The sequence below is a fragment of the Acomys minous genome (genome assembly GCF_964271855.1).
Source record: "Acomys minous genome assembly, chromosome: 6".
NCBI classification, from domain to species: domain Eukaryota; kingdom Metazoa; phylum Chordata; class Mammalia; order Rodentia; family Muridae; genus Acomys; species Acomys minous.
In genome coordinates, this window is record NC_140487.1 from 37377448 (window position 1) to 37404232 (window position 26785).

Below are 26785 nucleotides of genomic sequence, written 5' to 3' on the forward strand. Positions count from 1 at the left end.
GGACTCCCTACTGTCCACAGATCTCTATATTTAGAAATCCAAATGTGACTCTGTTCTGTTCTCAGCTTTTCCCTGGTCCTGACTTCACCAAACATCCTGGGAAGCGATGAAACAAGTTCCTAGAAGAGAGTGAGGAAGGACACTCATTGGCTGTGGGGCGACCCTCCTGACTGGAAAGTTCCCATCTTACACAGGGAAGCAAAACACAACATTATCCATCCTCTTTCTTCTCCTTCCCTGAAAATAAAAGGGAGAGGAAAATGAGAACGTGTCAGAAAATCACTACATAAAAAGGCTTCTTACCTAGGAATGCCTACTGTGAGAACTTTTCTTCAAAAAAAAAAAAAAAAAGGAATGAAGAAGAAAAATACCACCAGAATTTAAACTAGATTACAATTAAGCACTTTAAACCTGTTCAATTTTCAAGTATTTAATAGTAACAGTAAACTATGTAAAAAATATGAACAAGTAAAGTAGTCAGAACAAAGGCACATGACTAATGTTAAGAATTTTATTGTAGAGTGCTCAAAGTCCAGCAACTTATAGGAAGGAAGGAAGGAAGGAAGGAAGGAAGGAAGGAAGGAAGGAAGGAAGGAAGGAAGGCAGGCAGGCAATATGCTGATAAGAAGCCATGAGCAGGCTAACTGTGAGCGTGACCAGAAAAGCCTTTCCTTTCTAAGTACTGTCAAGCTAGCACGTGAAGTTAGACACAAAGCTGGTTTGTGTACATAGAGCAAGTTGCCCTGTATTTGAGAAAATTAGGGTAAAAGGGTAAGCAGATATAGCTTAGATTTCAAAAATAGAATATACTTTCCCAACTATGATCTTTTAAAATAATGGCCTTAGGAAATCTGCTTTGGCAAGAGATGGCAGAGGCTCCTGTGGAGAGGAAGTGAAAAGGCTGGGCATATAAACAAGGGCTGCTGGCACATTCAAAGCGCAGGGGATAGTTCACAGAGCAAAACATAGTCCTAAGTAAATGGGTTTCAGGCAATTTCAGTGTTAAGATAACATCATTAAGAGTAGAACAGATTGTGTTCAAACCCTGCTGTTTATAATTAACACGTTGCTTCCAAATACTCCCGGGCCCCTGGTAAATAGTCTTCTGCTCACATCTACCCAGACCAATCAGAGGATTTTCATCAGATTCCATGCTGGGCCAGCACCTGTTTGGACAAATCCAATAGAGCCAAAGAACTCCTTTCCCTGGCCAGCTGAGTAGTTGGATGAACACAGCTTGGCTTAGTCATTGTCACAGTGTCCATATGGCTTTGAAGCTTGTTTTCATAAGAAATCATACAAGTATTTTATTATGTCAAAGTTCACCGTCCTAGAAACAAAAACAGATAGCATGTTAGCATCCGCCCTCTATACCGATCAGCTCTGCATGACTGTAAGCCATGCAGGAAGCAGTTCACAGCTGGACAATGCTGTCAGATGCACCACAATAAGGACAGAGCTAATATTAAAAATGTAACTTAAATATGAAATTTGTAAACCATTTTTGACAAAACAGAAAGTTACTTTATTGCAAAACAAGTAAGTAAAAAGTTAGAGCTAGTCAACATTCTGCATTTGAGCTTTATTGCAGGAAGTTTAGATTCTATTGGAAAGCTACTTGCTTTCTGCCTAATAATCAGAATAACATAATTAGAGATGCAAACATATTTAAATCTTGTTTGCTTCAGAACATTGTTTATCTTCCAAAACACCTGTTTTATCATCACATAATGCACGGCTCATCTGTCCTCATTTGTAGCTTTCATTATCTCCAGTCTTAGCAGCGGCTGACCTGTATGCACATTTCAACTAAATCTGTATGATCCAAGCATATGATACAACAGACGACGTAGATGTATATTTTTATACTCTGGTGGCAGGCAGAATAAAATAACAGAGGAAGAGACATATAATTATTTTCCTTTCTCCAAACTCATTCTTCACTATAAATATTCAGACTTGGAGGTTTATTATTTGAATAAATGGTCAAAATAATTAGATATAATGATCTAACAATAAGTATAAAATTAAAGCCTTAAGTATTCAGTTCTGCAAAAATAATCATCCATGTGAGAACAGCCTTTTAGAGTCACTAATTGCACATTCTTACTTATTAAACTATCACCAATTACTCTTTTTGTCTATCACTTTGTAATACATTTTCTAAAAGAGTTTCTACATAAATGACTGACATGCCAAACATTTTTTAAAAATATGGATAGGGAGCTATAGATACCAATTTTGAAAACATATTTAAAAATAGCTTGATTTGTGAGATGCTCCAGCTACTGAGATACCCAACGTTGGACTGAAGACCATCTTTCGTTATAACACTGCCTCGCTGAGAGACACTAAACCTTTCTAAGCAAAGAGATTCCTGTCGGCATCAGCAGGGATAAGACTACAAAAGTGATCACTTCAACTAAGACCTCTCCAGCACAGAGACCAGCTGTGGCTACACCACGGCCCCATTCCCACGGCCTTCCCTCACTTCCCTCTCAAACCTACTGGCAATAAAGTCCCTATAAAGATGATCTTCAAAGAAAATGTCCCTTTCAGCCAGTAATCTTAATTATCAAGGGGCTTGAGAGAAACCAGATATGGCAGGCTACATTTTCTCATCCACACTAAGAGAAAGGTGCATCTGTACATCCCTGAACACTCCTCTCTGATGGCATCAAATCCCCAACAAAGTAGCATGGATTTAATGCCTTGGTGGGTTTTTGTTTTGTTTTGTTTTTTGGTGGTGGTAGATTTTTGGCCCTGGGAAAAAACAAAGAGCACTGAGGAAGTGAAAAACAACTTAAATTCCAACATTAGGAGGATCTCAATATTTCAAAGCATTTAATGGATAACATGATCAGCACAAACGAACATCTACAATACTAAGAATGCATAGAGAGAGCACAAAATCACAACTTTGCTGCAGTAACCATTGAAAAATGCTGGGCTGATGGGCTAGGGCTAAAATAATGCAATGAATGAAGGTCACCTCTACAACAGGAAGCTGCCATATCTGCCCAGCCTTAACCTGCTTTCTAGTGGTCTGAACTCTTGTCCTGGTATGGAAATATTTTACTCACTGAGCCATCACCCTAGCCCTCCTACAGCTAATTCTTAAACCAGAATTTAGAACAACGGAACTAAATCATATAACATATATTTAAGGATTTAGTTTTAGCTGTATCTTTTTATTTCACTTTGTCAATTCTTTTACTCACAGAAAAGATTTTCTCATGTTTTCTGGACAGTTTTAAGCTTGGGTTCTGTTTCTTTTGACAAATTTTACCAATAAAAAACTTTATTTTTCAGCCCTGAGGCACTTTGCAGTGTCTTTCCATCGATTATGGAGACCTGCAAATGCTTACTTTGCAGCCCGTTGTAGACCATTCCACAGACCACCCGCTCCAGCTCCGCAAAGGCTCCTTGGTTGTTCATCTTTACACTCTGCTCCACATTCTGGTTCCTTCCTGCAAGCTGCTTCCTGTGGCGTTTCTAACCAAGCCTTCCCACTGTTGAGGTCCTCTGTGCCTTCAGTCAATCCTTCTTCTCTCCCTCTGGGCACTGACTGCAACATGGCTCTCCCTGAACTTCAGGGCACAGGCTTCTCTTCATTTCTCTATTACATGCCAGACAGTTCAGGCAGGGGAGGTTGGTATCCGTGTGTAAGAACCCTGCCCTTGCGACCCAGACCATTCTAGTCACTGCCCTTCTATCTACCTTGCCACCATTTCCTAGCTTCTGAATAAAGTTAGCATCTTGTTTGGTTTCCTTTGTATCCTAAGATGTGTAAGCTCACTACATATTTGTCTTTTCCTCTCCAAACACTCAGAATAAATATACTGAGAAATATGCTGTGTCTCAAAACATGCCCTCTGAGATGTTATTTGCCCCATTTTGGATATCTGGGATACCTAGGCACAAATAGAATCCAACCTCTTCATTTTCTTCTGACTAGTGTCTATGTGCTAGGCATGAGACTCCTGGTCCTTGGCTGGCTTGCCTTCCCTTCTGCTCAGCTTAGGCTCCAGGGTTCATCACACCAAGAGCTTACTTGCTAGCATCTACTGAACTCATCTGGCAAGACTCCAACATTATGTGATTTCAATTATTCTTCTCTGCAGCCCTAGTACCAGCATATGGAATGCTGCTGGAAAAGATCACAAGTCTCACAGACTGACACCACTGTAAACTCAAGGTCAAGAATCCCAAACCCTCTCAGCACGCTGCTCTTCCTGCAAGCACTGGCTCATGTGCCCATGGTCAGTGATTCCAATATTACACATTTTTCTCAGTAGGAGCTGCTAATGTTTGTCTCTAGCCACAACTGTGCTTGTTTTCTTTCTTTCTTTCTTTCTTTCTTTCTTTCTTTCTTTCTTTCTTTTCTCTCTCTCTCTCTCTCTCTCTCTCTCTCTCTCTCTCTCTTTCTTTTTTCAATTAATGATTGATATGGGTGGGCTCAGCCCACTGTAGATGGTGCTACCCACAGGCAGGTGGTCCTGGCTGGTATAAAAAGCCATAAATGTGTCATGGAAAGCAAGCCAGTAAGCAGAGCTCTGCCATGGTCCCTGCATGAGTTCCTGCCTCCAGGCTCCTGCCCTGCCTGACTTCCTGACTTGGCTCACCCCAATGATGGGCTCTGATGAAAAGTGTGAGCCAAATAAACTCTCTCCTAACCAAGTTACTTTTGGCCATGATCTTTCTCACAGCAATTAGAAAGCAAATTAGGACATCCCCAGATGCCTGAAAGTAAAACCAATAACCTCCCTAATAACTACCATAGTGACCTCTCCCTTCTACCACACCTCAATTTTGAGTAAGACTGTCTTCTCCACTCTATTTTTCTTAATGTCATATCCAAAACAAATCCATATTATTCCTTTCTACCTAAGATTTTACTGATACTGGAAAGTACAAGGATATCTGTAATATCTGTATAGAACATACTAAGATTAAAGCCTGCACCAGGCATGACGACAGGCATAAGATATTCTGTGCTTTCAATTTCATGGACTAATTTTCAGAAAGATGAACTCTAATTATTCAGCTAACTCTTTAAACTGATAATCAAAATGGCATCCTGCAATTACAGAGGAAGTGGTGAGGATAGCAACGTATGTCTGATAAGGCTTAAGAAATAGAAGTTCACACTGAAATACAAAGGCTAAACGATGAGCAGAAGTTTGGAAACACTGCAGTCAAGAAGTGGGGAAGCAAATGGTGAGCACATAATAAAGGGAAGACTGAGTCCAAAAGGGCAAAGGCCATATAATGTACAGGAAGATTTGCTAATAGGAGAGTGAAGTTAACTTTTCTTTTTAAAACTTTTTTATGTTTAGTTCTTTATTTCAATCAGATTGTTTAGGTGCGGCCCACTCCTTCTTTCATTGTATGTTGTTGATACAGTCCCTCTAGTCATTTTTAAATAACTTTTAAAAAACCAAACTATTGTTTATGTACCTAAAATATCTGCATTTTCCTCATTCTTTTTATTTTATTTTATTTTTAAAATTAATTTATTCTTGTTACATCTCAATGGTTATCCCATCCCTTGTATCCTCCCATTCTTCCCTCCCTCCCATTTTCCCCTTATTCCCCTCCCCTATGACTGTTCCTGAGGGGGATTACCTCCCCCTGTATATGCTCATAGGGTATCAAGTCTCTTCTTGGTAGCCTGCTGTCCTTCCTCTGAGTGCCACCAGGTCTCCCCCTCCAGGGGACATGGTCAAATGTGAGGCACCATAGTATGGGAGAATAGCAAAGTAGAAGGACCCAGAGGGTCCTAGAAACCTACAAGTAGAACATTATGATAGGAAGATTTGGGCCCAGGGGTCCTGCTCAAACTAAGGCACCGGCCAAGGACAATACAGGCGGTAAAGTTTAAACTCCTACCCAGATCTAGCCAATGGTCAGAACATTCTCCACAGTTGAATGGAGAGTGGGATATGATTTTCCCCATTCTTATATGATAGTTTAGCTGAGTATAAAACCTAATTGAAGGATGACAGTGATTACATTATTGCATCTATCATTGGTGATATGGCATCTGTTTATATCTAAATATTCCTTCTTCATATAAAGCTCTTCAGTTCCCCCTTTTGTTTTTTGTTATACTTATTTATTTACTTTATATCCCGATCATAGCCCCCTCCCTCCTCTCCTCCCAGTCCCACCCTCCTATCCTCTCCTCAGAAAAGGGGAGCCCACACCCCAGCACATCAAGTCACCTCAGGACTGAGGGCATCTTCTTCCACTGAGGCTGGGCAAGGCAGCCCGCCTGGAGGAAGTGACTAAAAAGCATGAAGCCGAGTACAGGACATACAGGATACAGCATAGTATCGATCATACAGGACAACCACACTACAATCCACAGACCCAAAGAAGCCGAGTAACAAGGAGGGCCCAAGGGAGGATGCTTGACTCTCATTCAGAAAGGGAAATAAAGTAGACAGGGAAAGTGGATACAGAGAGGGCACAGGGTAGGAGAGGGAGTGGGGAGGGAAGTGAAGGCAGGGATCAGGTGGAGAAGAGCAGGGGCAGGAGGGCAGCGCGCTTGGAGAGAGAAAGAAAACTGAGGGGCAAGGCATCGCTGAGACAAGCTGTAGACCTGTGACAGGGTGGGCCCCTGGGAGGACATGAGGAGGACTCCAGCTGAGACTCCTAACAGCAGGGGTCATGCAGTCTGAAGAGGCCACCTTCTAGCTAAACATGATCTCTAGTGGAGGGAGGAGAACATCAACTCACCCACAAAAATCTTTGACCCAAAAATTATCCTGCTTACTATATGTGCAGGGATAAAGATAGAGCAGAGATTGAGGGAATGTCCAACCGATGCTTGGCCCAACCTGAGACCCACCCCATGGGAGACAGCCACTGTTAATGATACTCTGCTATAGTTGCAGAGCCTTAATAAATATAGCAGGGGCTTTCTCTGAAGTGAAGTTAAATTTTTATAGATAAGAACAGAGAAAATTAATTAGGAGGCTAATGTATGAGGTGTCGTAAAGTGATAAAGCTATGATTCATGTCTAAATGAGGACTACAGATCTAACAGGAACAGTATGGAAGAAAAAAGTAACAAGATCACTGTCAAATTCTAGGCCTCTGAAACATGGCAGCCTGCAGGGCTGATTGCTGAAACAGGAAACACTGGAAGGAAAGACGAATCTTTCCTTTCTTATTTTGTGTGTAAAAACAAGTTAGAATTTCTGAGTTCAGTCTTGAGTTACACTATAATGTCCAATAAAGGTCAAAAATATAAAATATGAAAAAGGTATGGCCTTTAACAAGAAGGGGACTAACAACATGGTGTTGGAGTTGTATGCATAGCTAAAATTGCGTAGGAAAAAAGGTGTATTATGAGGAAAGATACCAGGATCAAGCCTCAGAGAACAACTCCAGTTAAAGGTCAGGTGTGGAAAGCAGGCTGGCAAGTGAACCTGAGCAAAACCAGCACCACAAAATCACGGCTTCTAGAAGACGGCTTTAAGAATGAGTGGCCAGTGGTGTTAAGTACCACTGAAAAACAAGCAGCCTGAGGAGAAGGGGCTTTACAGAAATGGAGGAGGAAGAGGAACTTGGAGCACAGGTGAGTAAATCCTTAGGCAGGGAGGGTCCCTATCGCCAACATATACACATACAGGACAGGAAATAAGGATGGCCAGCACCAGCAAGCCACACTGAAGGGGTTCTAAACCAATGGCTTCGATGAAAAGAGGGAATACAGAGATCAGGATGTGTGATTTAAATAATGTCAAGAATCTGGCAGGCAGGAGAGAATGACATTAAAAACAAACAAACAAACACCAGCCACCCTCTCCCCCTCCCCCTGCACACTTTAACACGTAAATTGTCATGGCTGAAAGCCAGAAGCAGGGTAATCTTTCCTAAGGAGAACAAGGAAGTAGATGTAGACTACCAGTCTTAGAGCTGCAGGTATGCACTACACAAGCCATGGAAATGATCTTGTGAAATGAAAGTCTCTAAGGACTCAGCTTGGAGAGCAGGAATTGCTGCAGGGACAGTAGTATACCCAGTGCTAGGTTTAGCTCAGAAGGAAGAGAATTGGCTCACCCCATAGAGAGAGAAACAATCGGTCAAGTCAGCACGAAAGAAGCATAAAATGTTATGCAAGAATAGAAGAGGGCAGATGTGGGTAGAGGGTGTTTATGGTCCAAAGTGTCATGTTTTAATACACATGAGCTTTTGGTACTCAGTGATCTCTTAAATCGCGCCTTCCCACAGTATTTCTGTAATTCCATTTCTGTCATCTAGCATGTTAGCTACTGCTACTTTAATTTTACATTACTGGTAAGCTTGATTAGAGGATGCTAAAACAGAACTTATTCATTCTTGGTACTTAAGTCATCTTTTCTCGCTTAAATTACTTTTTTATTATGTTAGAAAGGATATTCTTTTTATTTAGCATATCATTTGCATAATTGTGTCATTTTTACATTAATAGATAATCTACACTTACCGTGCAATAGCTCTGATGAAATCTAGAGAAGCTGTACATTTGTATTTTGGTCCATCAAGCTGATCATCATGGCCAACTACAGTTAACAGCTGTAGGGTCACTAGGGAGGCAATCTAAAAATGAAAGATATCTTTATGAGAAAATTTAATGAGACTAAATGATATTTTTATTTATTTATAGTGCTACTAGTAAAGGCGTAAATGAATCTGCAAAGAATACAAGTATTTTAAAATTGGTACACCCAAATTTGTATATATGTTTAAACATCTAGTTTAACATTGAAGGGTGTTCACTAAAGACTGCTAGTTTGTTAACAGATGATTTAAAATATTTATAACATTTCCCCACACAAACAACATTGCTGTGTGAGCATGTTCGTGTGTGTGTGTGTGTGTATGTATATATGTATGTATGTATGTATGTATGTATGTATGTTTGTGTACACTTCAGTGTGTGTGTGTGCATATGGAGGCCAATGAAGAACTCAGGTGTCATTCCTCAGAAGTGACCCACCTTTTTATTTTTTTGAGACATGGTCCCTACTCTTAGGACCCAAGGCTAGGCTGGTGGGCTAGTGAACTCCAGGATCTGCCTGCCTCTGTGTCCAAGTTATAAGATAACAAAGGTGTGCCATCGCGTTCTGCTTTTCATGTGTGCACTGGTGATCAAATCTAGGTCCTCATACTGCAAGTCTTTTACTAAGGGAGCTAACTCCTGTCCTGACTAGAGCCTTACATGAGAGGGAAGAGATAATACAGTCTCCCATGGTGAAGTTAAATAACTGTAACCCTTTCTATTTTCTATACAGAATTCATTTCCTAAAACATTTGAAATTTTACCACAAACCCCTTTTGTTATTAGGGGCAGATCTCCTCTGCACTTTTTCTTTGAATATAAGAGAAAACATTAATTACCTCTTATTTTGCCACTGACATTTCCTTATATTTCTTATAACTTCCTATTTTCCTATAAATTAAACACTATCTCATATTTAATTAGATTCTTATATTGCCTATTATTCTTTGGTCACAATTTTCATAGGCAAACAAAATATGTGTCTTAGGTTAAAACTTCAAAAATATTTTCAGATACCTCAGTTTATACTGTTAGGATAGTCGCAACGACTGTGCAAAGGCTTGGAACAAGTGAACCACTGTGACATCACTCTCAGCTCTACCATTTATAAACTAATCATATTAACTGTGCAAAAACACATTATCATCTCAAGATTTAACAGCCAAAGTCACTGCTGAAATGAGTAGGGAGATGAGGCCTGATTGAAGAAAGTTAATATTAAAAAATTCCAAAGCTAAGCAAAATAATTCAACAAGATTTGCCTTTGTATACAAAAAGCATAATTTCAGGGGTTATTCATTCCACAACATTGTCATATGAGACCTATTAGTACTAATATACAAATACATTGTTCATGAAAACATGTTACATAAAATAGTATATAAATATACTGACACCTTAAGAGTACCTTCCCAGTTTATTAAAATGTTATTAGAGTAAAATCAGAACACCAAGCACAAAGATAATTTATGAGTTCAACACCTTAAATCCCAAACACATTAATTAAAAATTCTAAATGAAAACTTTTAGAAAAATATCAAAACCTTTAGAAATTTATTGCTATTTGTGCACAAATATAAAAATATTTACCTTCTCCACTATCCCATCCTTAACTATCTAATTTTTATTTTACATTGTATGTCCATTAAACTCTTGAGGACTTACTTTAGGATGTAAATATTCAAAGACATTGTCAAAAACTAATACCACAGAAATTATTTTTCTTGCTTAACTTCAAGTATTCGTGACAACCCAGGAAGACCAGATTTCCATGTTAACACTCCAGCGACACAGCTTGATGCAGTCCGTGTGCACATGACAGACATTTTTAGACACAGAAGCTCCCCTGACTCCTCAAGCACACAGGTGCAGGCATGCATAAGGCAAGGACAGGACCATCTTTCCCATCCTGCTCCTCAGAACTCAGTGACAAATAGGAAAGAAAGAGACACACAAGAGTCATTCCTGTCTTTGTGCTCCTAGGAACCGAGATTCATTTGTACTGTCTCTAGTTTCAGCAAAGAAAAGTAAGATAGAAGAGTATATAGGTAATAAATTAACATCTTAGAGAATGTAATCTTTGTTGGAGAAAAGCTCCCTAAATAATAACAAAACATACTCTTCTTGAACATTACAGAAGGCTTGCCATCCAATTGAGCATTGAATTACCCTAAACATATTTCATTGTCAAATACTAACAAAAGCTTATATGGTTTGGAAAATGGTAACTACAGGAGAAAAAGCGTTAGTTCCAGTAAGATGACATATATTCAGATACACTGCTTCTTTCTGTTGAACAACTAAAAACCTGGATATAACACAAGAGTCAATAAAGGAGACTGGGAAAAATGGACAATGCAGAGGAAGGCCAGGCCTCCAGGAGCAATACAGAGGTAAAAAGTTGGAAATTCTTTGCCCAACAATAGAGAGTAAACTGGGCATAGCATTATCACTGTACAAGCCAGCAACACAAGATTTATGGCCAGCCGTATTCTCTCCATGGACGGAAGGCAGTGCTGTGAAAATGAACTGATAAGTCTGTGTCTGGCAAACTATCATTTGCAAATGAAGTGGAAATAGACATTCTTAAACAACAGCAAATTAGAGGATTTGCCACTGGCAGACCACCTTTAAATAACAGCCAAGAGAAGTTCTTCAAACAAAAGTCTAAAAGGAGCCCTGAGCATCAGAAAGCAAAAAGAACATCAGAGAGCAGATAGCCACTGATAGAAAACTGCCAACGCCTCCTGGTGAGTCTAATATGTGGTTAAGAATTTTAACAGCAACATATATTCAAGGCAATGCTATTTAATAAGTGTAGGCAGCAAGTGAGCAGCTTCATATAAAAGGCTGCACACCAAATTTCAGAGTAGCTTCATTTATAAGAGCCAAAACAATAATAACCTCCACCAGCCTCCTCCAACTAAAACACCTGGGGGAACATGTATGTCCAATGGGTTAATGTTTATATCCTGGAACAGTCACATCATAGAGTACTGAGCAACTCTCAGGGGGCAAGTGCTTGCTTGCCAAGCTCACTGGACCCGAGAGCTGGTTAGGATTTCCCAGCACCCATATAAAAAGCCGGTATGGTGGTGTGCACCTGCACTCCCATCTCTGGGGAGTGTAAAGACAAGAGGATCCCACAAGTTGGTTGGCCGTCTAGTCTAGTCAACTGGTGAAAAAAACCTGTCTAAGAAAACAAGGGACAGTGACAGAGAAAGACGCCTAACATTGACTTCTGGCATGCACACCCACACACAGCTGCACATGGCACAAATACACTACTGCTATATGAAAGATGAATCCAGCTACCATACACAGGGAAGGAAAGGGAGATTTCAGGTAATAGGGTTGGTCCTTATGAGGATGAAAATGGTTTGTACTGTGGTTGTGGTGATGAGTATGCAAACCTACAAAGGGAAAATGTTGTTCATATGACTAAAGACACAGGTATGCAAAAGGATGAAGAGATGTAGGGGCTGGAGGAGTGTGGTGGCAGTGTCCCCATGGTCTGATCCTTAATACTTAGTACCAAAACCAAACATTTTAAAAAGCAGAGTCCCTATATCCCCTGCCTGCAACAACAACAACAACAACAACAAACAACAACAACAACAACAGCAACAACAACCCAAAACAACAGACAATGATTACATGTAAAGTGCAACATATACCAACTTCCTGACTGGTATACTTTCAGCTGGACTTTTTGCAAAATGTCCTTGCTGAGGTAAACTAGTGAAGGGCACACAGGAAGAAAAGTTCTAGGCCACCTTTTATACATTCAACTGTAGGTGAATGCATCATTATCTAGAAAAGAGTTGAATTAAGAAAATATAGAAACACTGATAAGGTGTTCAGAGACCCTAAGATCCTTTATCTTTTTTTCAAAAAGTTGACATTGTCTATGAAGCTACAAAAACCTTCTAAAATTAAAACTTGCTGGGCCCATATTTATCAGGATTTTTAAAAAGCATTATGATACAATATGGCTGTAAGTGGGAATGTCATAGAAGGCAAGCATTTCAATAGTGATATGCCACTGGAGTAGGACTTAAAACAATACAGAAAGATTTTCTCCTTAAAGACATAGTTAATTACAGTGTTGAAGCCTGGCCTTGGCCAACAGGTCAATGCTGTGAACCTGTATTGGTTTTCACAAATTTGCCAGAGTTCTGGAGCTAGTAAAACATTCACTCACTCGTTTGTTTGTTTTTTGAGACAGGCTTCTCTGTGTAGCCTTGGCTGTCCTAGACCCACTTTATAGACCAGGCTGGCCTCAAACTCACAACAATCCTCCTGCCTCGGTCCGCTCCCCGGCGCCCCCTCCTCCCCCCCACCCCCCAGTGCTAGGATTAAAGGCATGCACCACCACACCTGACAAAATATTATTTCTTAATACTGTAGAAGGATTATAGTGCAACCCCACCCCAAGTGTGTGTTTCCCCAATTCTTACCTTTTACTTCTACTCTTCAACACGACAAAGGTTCTGCTTTTGTTTAGGGATTATAAAAACTACTTATATGTTAAGTATATTAAAGGAAATTTTCTAGCATAAAAATAATTACAAAAGAAAACTGTGAGGGCTGGAGAGAGATGACTTGGAAGTTAAGGGCACTTAACTTGCAGAAGATCTAGTTCAATTCCTAGCACCGCACTGGGCAGTGCACAGCTGGTAACTCCAGGTGCAGGAACAACATTCTCTCTTTTGGTGTCTGCATGCACAGTAGTGTGTATACACACAAAACAACTACACAAGTCTTTAAAGGGAAAATCTAAAGGAATTCATGGACATGGACATGGGGCATTTTCAGTCCCCAGAAGCCACCCAAGGCCGCCTAATAAGCTTCCTAATTATTTAATGTGAAAGCCCAATGAAGGAGAATATAGCACATATGCCATCCTGAAGGTTTACTAGAGACATTTTAGAGTTCCTACAACAAAATTTCAAGTTAAGCACTTCAATGCCAGGATTACTTTACATATTAACAGTGTTTAGCCAAAACAATGTCTGACTTTGGGTGCTGGTGACTACTGAAAAATGGTTTGCTAAGACAACCACTACTGTTTACAGAAAGACCTCAGTGTTGGCCTCTGTTTTCATCTTTTCTTCTCTTTCACTTTTGCTAGAATAAAGTACATGCAATCGAGTATCACTCATTCCTCAGGCCCCAGTCAAGGGCATGCCTACAGACAGCAAAGGAGCTGTGAGAACAACCAACTACTATTGGTAACCATGGGACATTAGTGGTGTGGAAACACCTTATGTAGGCATTGTGCTAGGCACCTAAGTTTCTCTAGGACTCACATTCCCTGTAATTAAACACTAAAAATAACCCCGCTCCCCAGCACGGAAACAGCCCACAAGTTAGTAAACTGCCGATGCTACTGAGCTAACAGCAGAGGAGCACTGGGTTTGGCTGTTACTGGGTCTATGTCTGGCACCTTACCCATCAGTCTCCACCTTATTTCCCCTGAACCTGGAGTTGGGCTGGTGGTGTTGGGGTTTATGCACTTCTACGACCACACCCACACTTCTGCATGGGTGCTGAGATCAGAACCCATGTCTTCTGTGCTGCTATTGATGGCTTCTCTCAAAATAAAAACTGTCATTTCCCCCAGTTAGGGATATACAAAATTATCTATAAATTAGAAGCATCTTGCTAAAAACTGAATAGTATTCACCTAGCTATTTTGGAATTTGGGCAGTTACTACTTTACCTTAGCTTAAAATAATATGATTAAAAACTTCAGTTTTTATATGATGCTATTTGCTGTGTCAGGGGTGGAGCTAAAGGCCAGTACTCAGATCAGCCACGCACAGAAAGACAAGCTCCTGACCAGATAAAAAAGCTGGATGTGTGGTTTTGCAAAAGGAGAATGTAGACTAAAGGTGACATGGTGCTAGGAAAGAGGGGCAGAATGAAGCCAGAGAGCAAATACCAAGATCCAACTAGATAGGGGGATGGCTTCATCATCACACGGCACAGCGAGTCGTGAGGCGCATGTACACAAAGGTGCTAACACAAACAAATGGTCAGCGTGTAAGGAAAACGATGCCCGTTGCCCTGGTTTCACAATTATACCACTGTACACATTCAACTGTCACATGGTATCCCATAATATGCAGAACTGTCAACTAAAGTAAAATATTTAATGCAAGAAAACTGAAGTATATAATCTTTTTCCTTTAGCTATTATATATTCACAAGGAAAATTTAAAAATGAGAATCTCTCTACATATATCTTATGGCTTAAGTGGGGCCATATTTGCTTACTTCATCTCCGCTGTGTTATGTTGTGTTCTTTGTTCTCATCCATGAGGGAGAAGAGCTGCTTATTTATAGCTTAACAATAGGACTTCATGTACCACAGGGAGGGTTTTTTTCCTTAATCTGAGAGGCAGTCACTAACAAGCTTCAGCTGGAAATGCTTAATGTAAAAACAGTGTGAACCTCTTTCTGGGCTAATAAACTGCTCTTTCTGCCAACAAAAAAAAATCAATTTACAACTGTAATTAATTTTTAACAGGCTCATTATTTTTATAGTTTTATAGGATGGTATATAGGTCAACTGATTTCGAGAAATACCCCATATTCTAATTGTTCTGGAAAAGCTTTATGATCTAAAACATATTAAATTATTTAAATAAACTTAACACATGAGGTGTCAGTGTGTGAGCTCCACACAGCTCTGCAAGTACCATAATTGGTTGGTATCAAAGGTTGTGATGGTTTGTGGCAAAGTTAACTGTTCATCTTAGATTTATACACACACACACACACACACACACACACACAGAGAGAGAGAGAGAGAGAGAGAGAGAGAGAGAGAGAGAGAGAGAGAGAGAGAGAGGAGAGAGAGGGGGAGGAGGGCGGAGGAGGTAAACAGAAGTACTAGAAAGGCAGAGAAATACTATCAGAGCACTTCATTTTGAAACTGCAATTGCCTCCAAAAGGATTACTCAGATAAGAAGAAAAAGAGTTGCACATTTTTTATACAAAGGAACTAAGAGATGCTGGTAGTTCCTGGAAACAGCGGGAAACATTTAGTAGCTGGGAAGACCCTAAGAACACATAAGGAGTCATTCACTTAGGGACCATGTATGGAAAAGTCTACACATTCAGGAGAGTTGGAGAAAGTACACAGTAAATGGCAGCATTTAGGTGAGCGTTCTGCTAATGATATGAGTGAACACAACTATTTGATTCTAGAGAAGAGACTGAGGTAAAAGTAAATGGACTTACTGAGATGTGCTCAGTAAGTCAGATAGGGACTTACTGAGATGTCCCTATCATTAAGGGACAGACTATGATGCATAAGTGAACTGAACAGGGAAGACACAATATGCAGCCATACAAAGACAAGAAAACTTAGTACAAGATCAGAGACGAAACAGCTTATTGTAAATGGGGTGGTGGAGAACCAAAGTGGCAAATACTGGATCAGACTCATCAAGGCCTCACAAGAAAGGCTATGCAATGGAAGAGTTGGTTCTTTTTTTATTTTTATTTTATATTTAATTAATTTATTCAGATTACTTCTCAATTGTTATCCCCTCACTTGTATCCTCCTGTTCTTCTCTCCCCCCCTCTTTTACCCTATTCTCTTCCCCTGGGTCTGTGACAGAAGGGGACCTCTTCCCCCACCACATCAAGTCTCATTTTGGTAGCCTGCTTATCCTTCCTCTGAGTGCCACCAGGCCTCCCCACCAAGGGGAGGTGGTCAAATATGGGGCACCAGAGTTCATGTGAGAGTCAGTCCTCACTCTGCACACAACTGTGGAGAATATCCTGTTCATTGGGAAGAGTTGATTCTTTATATAATCTAACTCATTAAAAAGTTTAAGAAGAAAAAAACAAAAACTAGGATTAAATTCAAGTTATACAGTTTATGCTGCTGACTTTATATTATGAGCCTGAGGGAAGCTGGTACAAGTAGCACTAAGAAATGATGGAACTCAGAGCAGCTGCAGTGTGGTGAAAAGAATGAAGTATATTTAATATTTAGGAGGAAAAAAACCCATGTGGAATGTGGTCAATTTAAAAAAATCAGGAGTTATTTCTCCATTTGCTAAAGTAAATTAAAAACATTATATTACTTTTTCCACTAGCAATGTGTCACATTACACACACACACACACACACACACACACACACACACACCAGCACACACCCAATAAAGGGTAGCTGAATAGACTACCAGTTTTTTTAATGCAAATTTGTTTATTTTTATGACAAGTTTTAAAATTTAAGACTAAAACTCGACAAAAACATTTCAGGGAATGATGTGGTTTATCACACCAGTATGAGATATAACTAGGATATTCAGATCGATTAAAATTCAGTCATTACTGAGGATGGAAATACTGGGTCAGACTCATAAGACTGTTCTTATTCTGAACAATTAGGGCTTGGCTACCTACCATTCTAAGAATTCAAGTCTCCACCAACATGCTGAGTGTCTAAAGGTGAGTGAGCACTTAGGTTCTAAAAGTGAGTTGGGCCCTAGATCTCTAGTTTTCTATCCAGAGGATATGAACGGGAGGAGCAGTCTGTCTATGAAAGTGCATGTGTGGCAGCCAATCCCCTCCAAAGTGCATGTGTGGTAGCCAATCCCCTCCAAAGAAAGAACGCCAATGAGGTGTATACTAAGTTGTCATCGAACCCCCTCAAGCAACACCGATTCTTCTACCATATACAAGTGTTTGAAAACGCAGCCACAGTTCCATAGTGGAGACCACGCCCAATCATTTCTCCCCTCACCAGTACTTATTCAAACCTCCTTTTCTCTTTCAAACGACCTAGCTCTAATGCATAGATTTGCCTATGTAGTCACTATAGCAATAGTGTGGGATCTCTTAAATATACATTTTCTCTTTTCTGAACCAGTAGCATAATGGTAATGAACAGTATTAGCCTTCATGATGACAACAGTGCAGCTCGTGAACAATCGTCCATCAACTCCACTGTCTCTGATCACAGAGCATCCTCAAACTGCCTTATACAGCTCTGAGATGGGAGCCTCCTGCACAGTGGTGGGTGGTACAACAGTACTATACCCACACCAAGGAAGGAGGAGATTTGAGAATCTCATTCGCTGCACCAGTGGAGGCTGAGCATCATGGTGGTGGTGCTCTTAGCTGCTAGGGAAGAGCCAGCCTCTTTCAAAGAGCATCCCTGCTGACCTATTCATCAGCACTGTGGACACTGAGTGAGCCTCTCTATTACCATATATGGAGTGGAATGCCACACAAACCTCTGTTGTGGCTGAGGGGGTAAAAAGACACAGCAAGAGTAGGAAATGTTAGCATTTATTTTCTGTGGTTTACATGATTTACCTGAATAGCAGCTAGCACTTTAGTTTACTGAGACAAAGGATGGTGGTGCGGGCCAGGTGAAACAGAACGAACAAGAGAAACCGTTCCACCTCATCTCACAGCAGACTACTGTCAACAGGAGTACTTTTACACACAAACCCCACTGAAGTCACCAAGTTTAAAGCTGCAAAAGATAACACTATGACTCAAAATAGTTTATATGAGTATCTAATAGCAAGATTTTAGGATGTTATGTTTTATATGTACAAGGTCATATTTCATATCATCAATATATATATTAGCCTCTTAATGAAATATTTCTAGGTGGCCTGACTAGCATTTGATGATTGTAATTACTTTTGTAGAGATAGTCTGAGAACCACTATATAATATGTAAATTAATTTTTTGGGAAAAGTAAACTAATAAAAACATCAATTATTTGGTCAAAGTGCTTTTGATAAAGTTTAGAGACACATGAAATACTGCCAATGAAGTTAAGAGTCTAATTTTCATCCTAAGTTATGTGAAAGAGCAATGCAGCTTTCTAAGGAAAGCTACCAAATGCATAATAGATTATGTGAAATACACTGTTTGTATTCCCACATTGTCTGAAATTTATATATATAATTTAAAAGCTCCAAGTATCAACTGAAATTGTTTAATGATACAATTAAATATATACGAGCATTAACGAACACTTGTTAAACAATTGCTGCGTCAAATACTAAACTCAAGGCATGTCAGAGAAAAGCGAACAGATTCATCACTTCCTAAGACACTTGGATGTCTTCGTTATCAACTACCAGGGACTCCTGGAGTGAGAGAAGAAGAGGAGTTTAAATTCACACCAGCACTCAAGCCTGCGCGATGAGCCCTTGGTCTAATGTCTGAGTGCTACATCCTCCAGCACTGTTCTGTTCTCAGAATAAATATGACCGTCTCTGCCAGGACAGCTGACAGGCAGAAGAAGCTACAGACACACTTAGTTCCTCTCTTATTTTCTTCATCCAACACAGTGAAGTGTAGCAGACACAAATGCCTACTAGACAAAATTTTAGGCAAACAAAGAAAAATTCAATTATAATCAAGGAAAGTATTGACTTTGAAACCTAACTCAATTAAAATAAATTGTATATGCTTCAGGACAGGAAAAAATATTAAACAGCTCCCATCCTTTAAAAACCTGAAAATGAAACAAATACAGTGCACATCTATCTGTGTTTAAGGGAAAAATGTCCAAACTCTGCCTTGCAGTCATGGTGAACGAAGGACAGAGCACCTGCCTCACACACTGTGGCAGTAGGAGTAAAACCCCATTCTGCCTTCCGAGCTCCTATTTAGCTAATAAAACAAGTCAGATGAGCAGAAATCCTAAGAGCATTTAAATACAATTAATCAAACCTTTGAAGAAAAGATTAAGCCCTTTATAAAAAAGTAGTGAAGCAAATAAATGCAAATCTACCCTAATAGGTTGGGTAATGTCAATTAAAAACAGGAAGTAGTAACATCTACATTAAATAAAATTTGTATGATAACTCATGCTCTAAAATATTTTCAATAATCACATAAGTAAAAAATAAATGTACAGAAAATTCTAAATGTTTTATTAAAGTCTGCATAATTCAATATGAAATGACCCAGAAATGACATATAATTGAAAATATAACTGCCAGCATGGTGCATGACAGAATGCTGTCTTGTAAGAATGTTGTTTCCTTCCTTACCTCTCACCAGTTTCTTGCTATTAATTCCTTATAATATAATAATAAAATAACTGTCATGTTAAATAATTACATGTAAGAGTCACAATAAATTTTCTTAAATTTATTTTCCAAAAACTAATACAATCAGTAATGTTAGGTAAATATGTACAAGTCAATGCCTCTACTTCTTAAAAAAATAATTTTCCTTTTCAAAAATCACTTTAATAACTTGGTACCAATGATTTTAGAAATAAACTAGCAATTTCACCCTTTGAGGAAAAATAAAGCTATGCAGCTTAATAATTTAAAGTAAATGATATTTGCCAACTGTAAAAAACTGCACTCATGTTATTGCTTTAAAAAATGAAGTGTTCAAAACTGTCCAAACAAATTAATCATTGTTTTTTCAAATACGGGGAAAGAAAATACACACACACACACACAGACACACACAATCATAACATGGATTTGATATGTTCTTGAAGAAAAGACGAGTCAATATTTTATCTTTGAAGAAGGTCTTCAAAAGTCCTATCTGATCAAAACCAAAATGTGAATGTAACGCCTGTGGTCTTCACCCACTGGCTGTTTGGACATGGTGTGACACATGCATCCACTCATGCAACAGGAAGGAGGCGAGCAGTAAGACAGCAGGGTGAGTCCTGTCAGCCGCTCCACTCACACATGGGAAGGCCGCACCTGCCTTAATGAAAACTAAACAGAGTCATAAGAATGATTAAAAGGTATATAAGGATAAAAATTACGCGATTAATATCTAGGAGTCTGAACCATTTCCAATGTTTTAAGGTTGGGTAAATCTGAACATTGCTCCGATTTCAGTGTGCAGTGTGCTACTCCTCTGTCTACTCATCTGACAAGACAGCATTAGTGAGTAAGCGCAGAGCACCCACTGCAGTCACCACCATGAATCAGCCTCAGAACTCAGACACTTCAATCTTCCTTAGGATGCTATTTTCAGAGCTTCAATACAGAAGTGATTTAAATGAGATAAAATAAAACAATTTTTCTTTTTGCTAACTCTAAATGTATATACCATAAATAATCAACTGTTATATGAACATTTTATATATAAACTGTTAAAGTAAGCTACAAAATAGCATGTTACTATAAAATAAATCTTTAAGATAATTGCATGTAGACTGACTGAACAGAAAAATAATACATTATCACCTCATATAGACAAACAACATAACTCTTTACCAATCATACTTACGTTTCTTTTTAAAAATTTTTTATTATTTAATTAATGTATTCAGATTACATCTCAATTGTTTTCCCCTCATTTGTATCCACCCGTTCCTCGCTCCCGCACTTTCACCCTCTTCCCCTCCCCTAGGTCTATGATGGAGGGGGACCTCCTCCCCCACCATAGGGTCACAGCCTATCAAGTCTCATCTTGGTAGCCTGCTTATCCTTCCTCTGAGTGCCACCAGGCCGCCCCAACAAGGGGAAGTGGTCAAATATGGGGCACCAGAGCTCATGTCAGAGTCAGTCCCCGCTCTGCACACAACTGTGGAGAATGTCCTGCCCATTGGCTACACCTAAGTAGGGGTTCAATGTTCATACTTACTTTTCATAAGAGGGTTTTCATAAACACAACACACACAGCACACACTAAATTCCTTCAAGTCATTTTGCCTTCACTCAAACAAACCAAATGTGAAAAAATTTTAAAATCACTTTCTTTTTAAATATCAGAGACAATGTTAAGTTAAAGCTGGTTTCTACCCAACTGAACTGTACAATGCAACAATACTGTCATCTAGTGTTCATACCAAATAAGAACATCCAGTAAAAATGTTATGGCTGGTGTGGACACACTGAACAACATAGAAAAGGAGAAATGGAGCTGGGCATGACGAGTCCCTGCTGACCAAAGGCAGAGACGGAGAGCCAGCCTCCTTTTGGACGTGATTCCCACTTGCCAGCTTTTGCTCCTGAATACAGTGCACATGTTTTTCTTTTCTTGGATGAGTTATTGACCAAGCAAAAGCAAAGGTCAAATCCTTAAGTCTAGGGTTATCTATCGCCTTGCTTTCCTCCATCCTTTATATTCTAATAAATGGAATGACCAATTCCTAAAAGATATTATAAAGAAACAAATATGCATATATGCGTATTCATTCACATGCTTTAAATATTTAAAACACTGGAAATACCAAGTGTTAATGAGAAGAGGTAACCAAAAAATCAACAACTTTCACTACCAAGAGAAAACAACCTTTTACTTCTTTCCAGATAAAGACACGGCTTGGGCCAGGCTGTTTCTAGTACATTAGTACCTGTAATGTGTGCACAGAGATTGGCAACACTGGTCACACTGTGCATCACAGTCAGGACCCCACAACAGTCAGTAGGTCTGTACATCAGAAACCTCTCACTATCTGTGACTGTTTTATTTTTCCTTAGAGAGTAAAACTGCTGAGTCTATTTCTAAACAAGTAGGATGCCCTAGTAGCCTGAGGCTCGGTGTGTGCTGTGTGGTAGTGTAGCACTATCAACACAACAGTAGCACTGATGTTACAGAGATGGCTGCAGCAACCACTACTATCATGACACAGCCACATCCAATGCCAACCAAGCTCCCAGAACAGTAGGTGACAAAAAGAAAATTGACACTTTTGCTTAGTTCTCTAATTTTGGTCCTTTCCCCCTCTCCCTCGCACGTGGTCATCACTAAACTGTATCCACTCCAAATGTCAACTGATTTCATCACTTTTCCCTTTTGCACAATTATTGTCTAAGTAAATAAGAAATACTACAGAACAAAACCACTCTGCTCACTCTTTCCAGGCAAGCTCCGTTTTCCACCTTAACTGCTGTCTTCCGTACAGCCTGCCCACTGCAGAAGCAATCGTTTTCTGCTCGTAGCCTTTCACAAGTGGTGCCAAGCATTCCTTTACAACCTTTTCATACTGTTTTTATGCATTCCCCCCCCCCAAAAAATAAGTTGCAAACTCCCAAAAGTAAAGTTTTAAAAAATTATCTTTTTTTGGTTCTCAAAAAGTTAATCTGGGGACCCAAGAATTACAGTCACATGCAATGTGATGCTGCTTCTTTTCTGCTTGGCAGTCGCCTTCCTCCTGTTCCTCTTTAAGCCCAGCTGACTGTGTTTAGTGGTAACAGCAGCTGATGCCTACTTCAGTTACTGTGGTAACAAGAAGCATGTATGCTGCATGTAGAAAGTTACTATCAGTAGCTGGACATGTGGTGTACATGTAGGTACCAGCACTCAGAAGGAGAAGGCAAAAGGATTGTGACTCAGTGTACATATGAACTTTCTATAAATGTTGATATCAAGTTGTCAATGCAGATGCAATGCCAAGTGTTAAGACTACTATCATCCTCTTTAATGAATTAAAAGCTATTATCACGTGTTACAAAATCTGACATCCACTCTGACAGCACACTTACTATGAAGTAATTATGATGTAACTTTCATTATTTCCATATTAGCAACCATAAAATAAGCTGCTCGCTGCACATTGACATGACTATACTCTGAGATGCCAGCTACACCATTTTTCCTTTTCTATTCATAATGCATGCCAAGTCTTCCTGAACCATTTAAGAAATCTGGCATGACTATACAGAATTTTCTTTAAATGTCAATCAACTACTTAAAAACAAAACCCCAAAACCAAAATACTCCATTTCTACTTCTGGGCTTGTGCTGCCACCTAGTGGAATGCTGAAAACTTAAGTTATTCTGGAAAACAGACCAAATGACGAAAGAGCACATCAACCCAAAAGCTGTATCTATGAGAAATAAAAACATTATTTATTACTTTTATATACATTTAAAAATATTTCCATTTGCTCATGCTTATATAGTATAATTCGTCAGTTTAATCATCAATCCACTTGTTTAATTAGCAATAATTGTTAAAATTCCTTTATTGAAAAAAAAGAAAAAGAATCAGAAACATTAAATTGCTTTTGTCATCATTTATACTTATAAATTCTGTGATAACCCCAAAGAGTCTGTGTTTGGGCCTTCTGATAAAGCTGCCCCTCAGCATCCTCTGGCGGCTTGAAGGGCCTCATAGACGCAAAGCTGAGGATGCATAAGCTCCATGTATAAAACAGCATATATTTACATACCAAAAACCTTATTTCAGTATATGTTAAAAATCTACTTATAGAACATAATTTAATGTAAATGCTATATAGATAGCTGTTATATTATATTTATACTTGTATTGAATAATAACAAGAAAAGGCCTGCATATGCTCAGTACAGAAGCAAGTCATTGTTTTCTTTTTCTGACTATTGTTGGTTGAATCCATGAGTCCAAACCTAGCTATACAGAGGGACAGAGGTACTTACTAAGAACAATATTCATTGTACTGTTAAATATTAACATTCCCTGACCAAAAAATCTATACCCAGATCTCTACCTACCACACTCTAAAGAGCTGACTGGAAATGGCAGAGAAGAAGTCATGACGATGCCTACCTGGGAAAAGATGTTTGCTGTTGGAGCCACTCTGTTGTCCACTATACTATACAGGATGGCTAATAATCTGTCCAGTGGAAATGGCTTTGGTCCAAGAAGATGATTGCTTGTCTGTAGAGAAAAGGGAACATAAGACTTTTTGTTATACCTCCACATATGCTTTCTATACTATAAATTCCTAGTGGTAATATATTGATAGTTTTTTCCCCTCAAACACTAACACATTTAACCTACAGTCCTTAAAACATTTCCTGATATAATTTATCTTTCAACGTGTTTATAAGCATCTGTTAATCACAACAATGTTTCATTATGACACTTACTACACAAAGCGCATGTGGGTCGCACTCACACTTGCCCGTTCCCACTCTCCAGCTCCGGCAGGCCCTCTTCTCACTCTCTCGCCTTCCTTTCTGTCAGTGACTGTGTAAACCCAGTGGGTTTCATTATCACGCCACACAGCGCACAGGCGCATGGTTCCTGGGGCACAGCTGCCTACCAGTGGCTATAGCACTGACCAACCGTCTCTCTGTCCTCCAGCACCTGTCAACTGCCCACAAATCCTCAGGAAGGGGAGTCAAGATCCCCACCAACTGCATGTTGAAGGGCCCTACCTTCTGTATCTTTTGTAAGTAATCTTTTGTAAGTAATCTAAACATGTCTCTATACCAATAAACAGGAAAGAACTCAGCATTTTGCACTCTTGAGCACTGCTATCCTGCTGTTGACATTATCAAATGATTTTTCAAGATAATGCATAACTTCAACTACAATTTTTCTTGTGTGTGTGTGTGTGTGTGTGTGTGTGTGTGTGTGTGTGTGTGTGTGTGTGAGCCCCTGAATGTATCCATGTGCACCAGGGGCATGCAGGCGCCTGCTGCAGATGCCCTGAAACTGGAGTTACACATAGCTGTGAGCACCATTTGGATTCTGAGGACTGAACCCAAGTGGTCTGAAGGAGCATCAAGTGCTCCTAATTGCTGAGCAACCCTCCAGCACACGGCCTGCCCAAAGCAGGCTCTTAATTCCTGGAGTAGAGTATATTACTGAAGTCCTACCATTCCTCTTCAGGCCAGTTCCTGGAAATATACTTGTTCAACATTTAGCTGACGGCACAGTTACAAAAGAGTTAAACACAGTTTAACAAGGTTCAGTTCAGTTTTTAAAAGGTTGGTAATTACAAATCCACTTTTTGTCTTTTTCATTTTTATGACTATATCATAATTAAAGCCATCATTACTATAGGTATGCTGCAACTGGCAATCTTGCATGTTTCTCCTTGTGCACACATGCACTTCTGCAGAAGAACTAAGACAATGCTGGGTGTTTGTCAACAGTGTATTTGTTTTTGTTTTTGTTTTTTTTCTTGGGCACATAGGAAGACTTTATGTCTCCATTTTTGCAGGTGGATGGAGGCTACAAAATAGAGCCTGCCTACTCTGTAGGTTAACAATATCTAATCAAATTAAATATGAAAGAAATTTGTATATTGGTCAAGGCTAGGTCTAGATTGCACTGCAGAAAAAAGAAATCTCAAAACTCTGGCGGCTTACCAAGACAGAGTTTATATAGTTGTCACAGTGAACTGAATGTGAGTTGCATGGCCTCTCCCATCCAACAGTGATGAAAAGTGAAATGCAGTGGCCTCTCAAACTAACCACAAAGGGAGCAAGGAGAAATGTTTTACACAGCCCGGCTGGCCTGAAACTCCATGTAGACTGTGCTGGACTTGATCATGGGGATCTGTCTGTCTCTGCCTTCTGAGTACAAGTGCAGGGATTAAATACATTAAAAAGGTATACAAACCATTCACTTATAGCAATAATAAATAAGCTCATTAAAAAACCATTCTTTGTTGGGATTTTGCCATTTAATAAAGACAAGTTAATTTGTATACTAAGGAGATGTATTTCCTTTTTTTTTTACATAATAATCAAATCTTTGCGGAATATTTGATGCAGGATGTAAAAGAGCTTCAATGTTCTGTAAAATTGATCAATATTTTGATTTTATACTTGTTATGTTGGGAACATCACTTTGCAAACACACATCCCAAAATGGCAGAAGCCTGCTTAAGGGACTTTCAGAAATTGCTTGAAATTCTTTCCTATGTCTAATCTAAACCTCATTTAACTCAAACAAGCAGATCAAACATTAATTTTATTGTTGTTGTTGTTATTATTTTGGTTTTTTAAGACAGTGTTTCTCTGTGTAGCCTTAGCTGTCCTAAATTTGTAGACCAAGCTGGCCGTGAACTCAGAGATCCACCTGCCTCTGCCTCCCTGAGTGCTGGGATTAAAGGTCTGCGCCACTGTGGTCAGCTTCAAACATTAGATTTTAAAAAGCAAATACTCTAAAATGAAACAACCCAAAGATAAAACTAAATTGATACTTACATGCTGAGAAAAAACAATGGTAGAAAAATAGTAAAGATTTTTGTTTCCTGTGATTAAGCTATAATACTTTTTAAGAGCAGGAAACTTGTATGTGTAATAAAACCACTGCAAATCCTAACAAATGACTGTCTTAAACCTGAACACATGAGCTTCCCGGAGCATAACATGCCCAGTTCTGTGATGCAGCATGGCCCACCCCTCAGATCACTGCATGTTTGATTATAAATGAATTTTGGTTGCTGCATGTTTAGAAATCCTTTACTATTGACATAGGGGGTCAGGAACCATAGTTTAAACAAGTTTGTACTGCTCACTTCCAAGTATCAC

The 26785-nt window shown here is 39.3% G+C and overlaps 1 protein-coding gene across 1 annotated transcript in view; it reads right to left on the reverse strand.

Moving 5' to 3' along the window:
• Positions 1-497: 497 nt before the first annotated feature.
• ORC5 (origin recognition complex subunit 5) overlaps positions 498-26785 on the reverse strand; it is a 60005-nt gene continuing 33717 nt past the window's right edge. The window contains exons 12-14 of the mRNA XM_084788069.1: positions 24063-24173; positions 8480-8592; positions 498-1330 (exon numbers count right to left, since the gene is read on the reverse strand). Of these exons, the coding sequence (XP_084644195.1) occupies positions 1285-1330; positions 8480-8592; positions 24063-24173 (270 nt within the window). The 3' untranslated portion in view covers positions 498-1284. The remainder of the gene's footprint in view (positions 1331-8479; positions 8593-24062; positions 24174-26785) is intronic.